Source organism: Capsicum annuum, unplaced genomic scaffold, assembly GCF_002878395.1.
Source record: "Capsicum annuum cultivar UCD-10X-F1 unplaced genomic scaffold, UCD10Xv1.1 ctg10947, whole genome shotgun sequence".
In the NCBI taxonomy this organism is placed as follows: Eukaryota; Viridiplantae; Streptophyta; class Magnoliopsida; order Solanales; family Solanaceae; genus Capsicum; species Capsicum annuum.
In genome coordinates, this window is record NW_025815963.1 from 1 (window position 1) to 1,632 (window position 1,632).

Sequence of the window (1,632 nt, forward strand, 5' to 3'; positions counted from 1 at the left end):
AAGTACAAATGAAGATCATCTTCGACAAACTTGACATTTATATACAAAGTTTCTTCTTCTGATTCCCGTTTCTCAGACAAAGAAGTTGAAGACTTTTTTTCTTTAGTGACTGATTCTTAAAACTATATCGGGATTTTTGGTAATAGGACTATGGGAATAACAGAAGCGCTAAGACTGCATATGGAAGTACAAAAGCAGCTTCATGAACAAGTTGAGGTGCGTACACGATCAAAGTCTCCAACATTAGTACTCATGTACCTTTTCTTGCACCTGTTTTCGTTGTCAAATCTTGTACATTGTGCATCTGTGTAGACTCACATCCAAGTTTATCATTTTAGCAACAGCTCGATGTATTCGAATGTGACATTATGATATTGTTCTAGTTTGAATCCATGCGGGGATGAGGGAGAGCACACCACATTAAACAACTCGCAACTCCATTCCGTACCTTTTTTCCTTTAAGCTGATCATCGTCCATGGTATAAGTACCTGACGAGATATCCATATTGCTTATGCGGCGGGTATTTAGAAGATTTTCTGGGTGAAACTACTTGGAAAAGAATTGCTTCTCTCAACTAGGAGCCTGTGTTGCTCGGACTCTTCAAAAACGTCTTTGGGTGCATGTCGGATCTTTCAAAAGTTGTACGTTTTTAGAGGATCCGACAGGGGTGAGGCAACATTTTTGGAGAGTCCGAAGAAGGGCCGGACCATAGAATCTTGTGGTCCGGTCCCCAGACCCTGTGCATAGTGAGAGATTAGTGCACCGGACAGACATTTTATGGTTATTATCTAAAGAAATTCTATCTAGAGTCATAATTTTAACGTATTCCTTTCCGCAGATCCAAAGAAAGTTGCAGTTGCGGATTGAAGAACAAGGTAAATACCTCGAAATGATGTTTGAGAGGACGAAGGACATTGGGAAAGATTTCAAGGTATCATCATCAATAACAGATGAACATCCTTCACCATCAACTGAGCCAAAGCATTCGCCTCCCAACGACAAATCAGAAGCACTCGAGAAAGATCCTGTCAGTTTGAACGATCGTTCAATCACCGGACAAGAAAGCATGGTGGAGACTCGTGTTGTTCACCTCCGTCAAAACGAGCAAGAACTGAGGAAAGGTCAGATCTTCATGAATCTTGATAGACTCATTTGTAATATGTAGCCCAGCGGGATAGCTGAAATGTGAATTGCTGTCTTTACAAATGTTATCGACTTGATGAAAGCTTCCGGCTTGAAAATACTCGTCTTCTTTGGTTGTTTCATTCACTTTTCCTCCGACTTTAAGGATCGACTTTCTGGTTGGGAAGTGTCTCTGTCCTTTTCACTTCTTATTACTCCTTTCGTTCACTTTTTCTAACATTTCTAGTACCAACTAATTCATTCGGGCGAGACATCTTACGATGTCATGATGCGCGTGTTCTTCACTAATCACTGCATGACTCGAATCACCATCTTCTGAGTTTACGAGCATGCCAATAGACACACACACGATCTTTCCGTCCTATAAGAAAGTAGCTTGTCTGTCATCCCGATTGTTTCATCATTCTATGTATGTGTAATACATACGGGGACACCTAAAAAGGCCACAATTTTTACTTAAACACATCACCCAGACTTCGTTCTGATTG

The 1,632-nt window shown here is 40.7% G+C and overlaps 1 protein-coding gene across 1 annotated transcript; it reads left to right on the top strand.

Moving 5' to 3' along the window:
- Window positions 1-1,266, top strand: LOC124890055 (protein PHOSPHATE STARVATION RESPONSE 1-like). Its single transcript, XM_047401940.1, has 2 exons — window positions 1-216; window positions 840-1,266. Exons 1-2 carry the CDS (start codon window positions 151-153, stop codon window positions 1,164-1,166), a joined length of 393 nt encoding a protein of 130 aa, XP_047257896.1. The 5' UTR covers window positions 1-150; the 3' UTR covers window positions 1,167-1,266.
- The last annotated feature ends 366 nt before the right edge of the window (window positions 1,267-1,632 follow it).

Excerpts from the sequence above, each read along its gene's own strand:
- LOC124890055 (XM_047401940.1), top strand. The coding sequence starts at position 151 with ATGGGAATAACAGAAGCGCTAAGACTGCATATGGAAGTACAAAAGCAG. Across the intron at positions 217-839 it reads AGCTTCATGAACAAGTTGAG|ATCCAAAGAAAGTTGCAGTT; the intron begins GTGCGTACACGA and ends TCCTTTCCGCAG.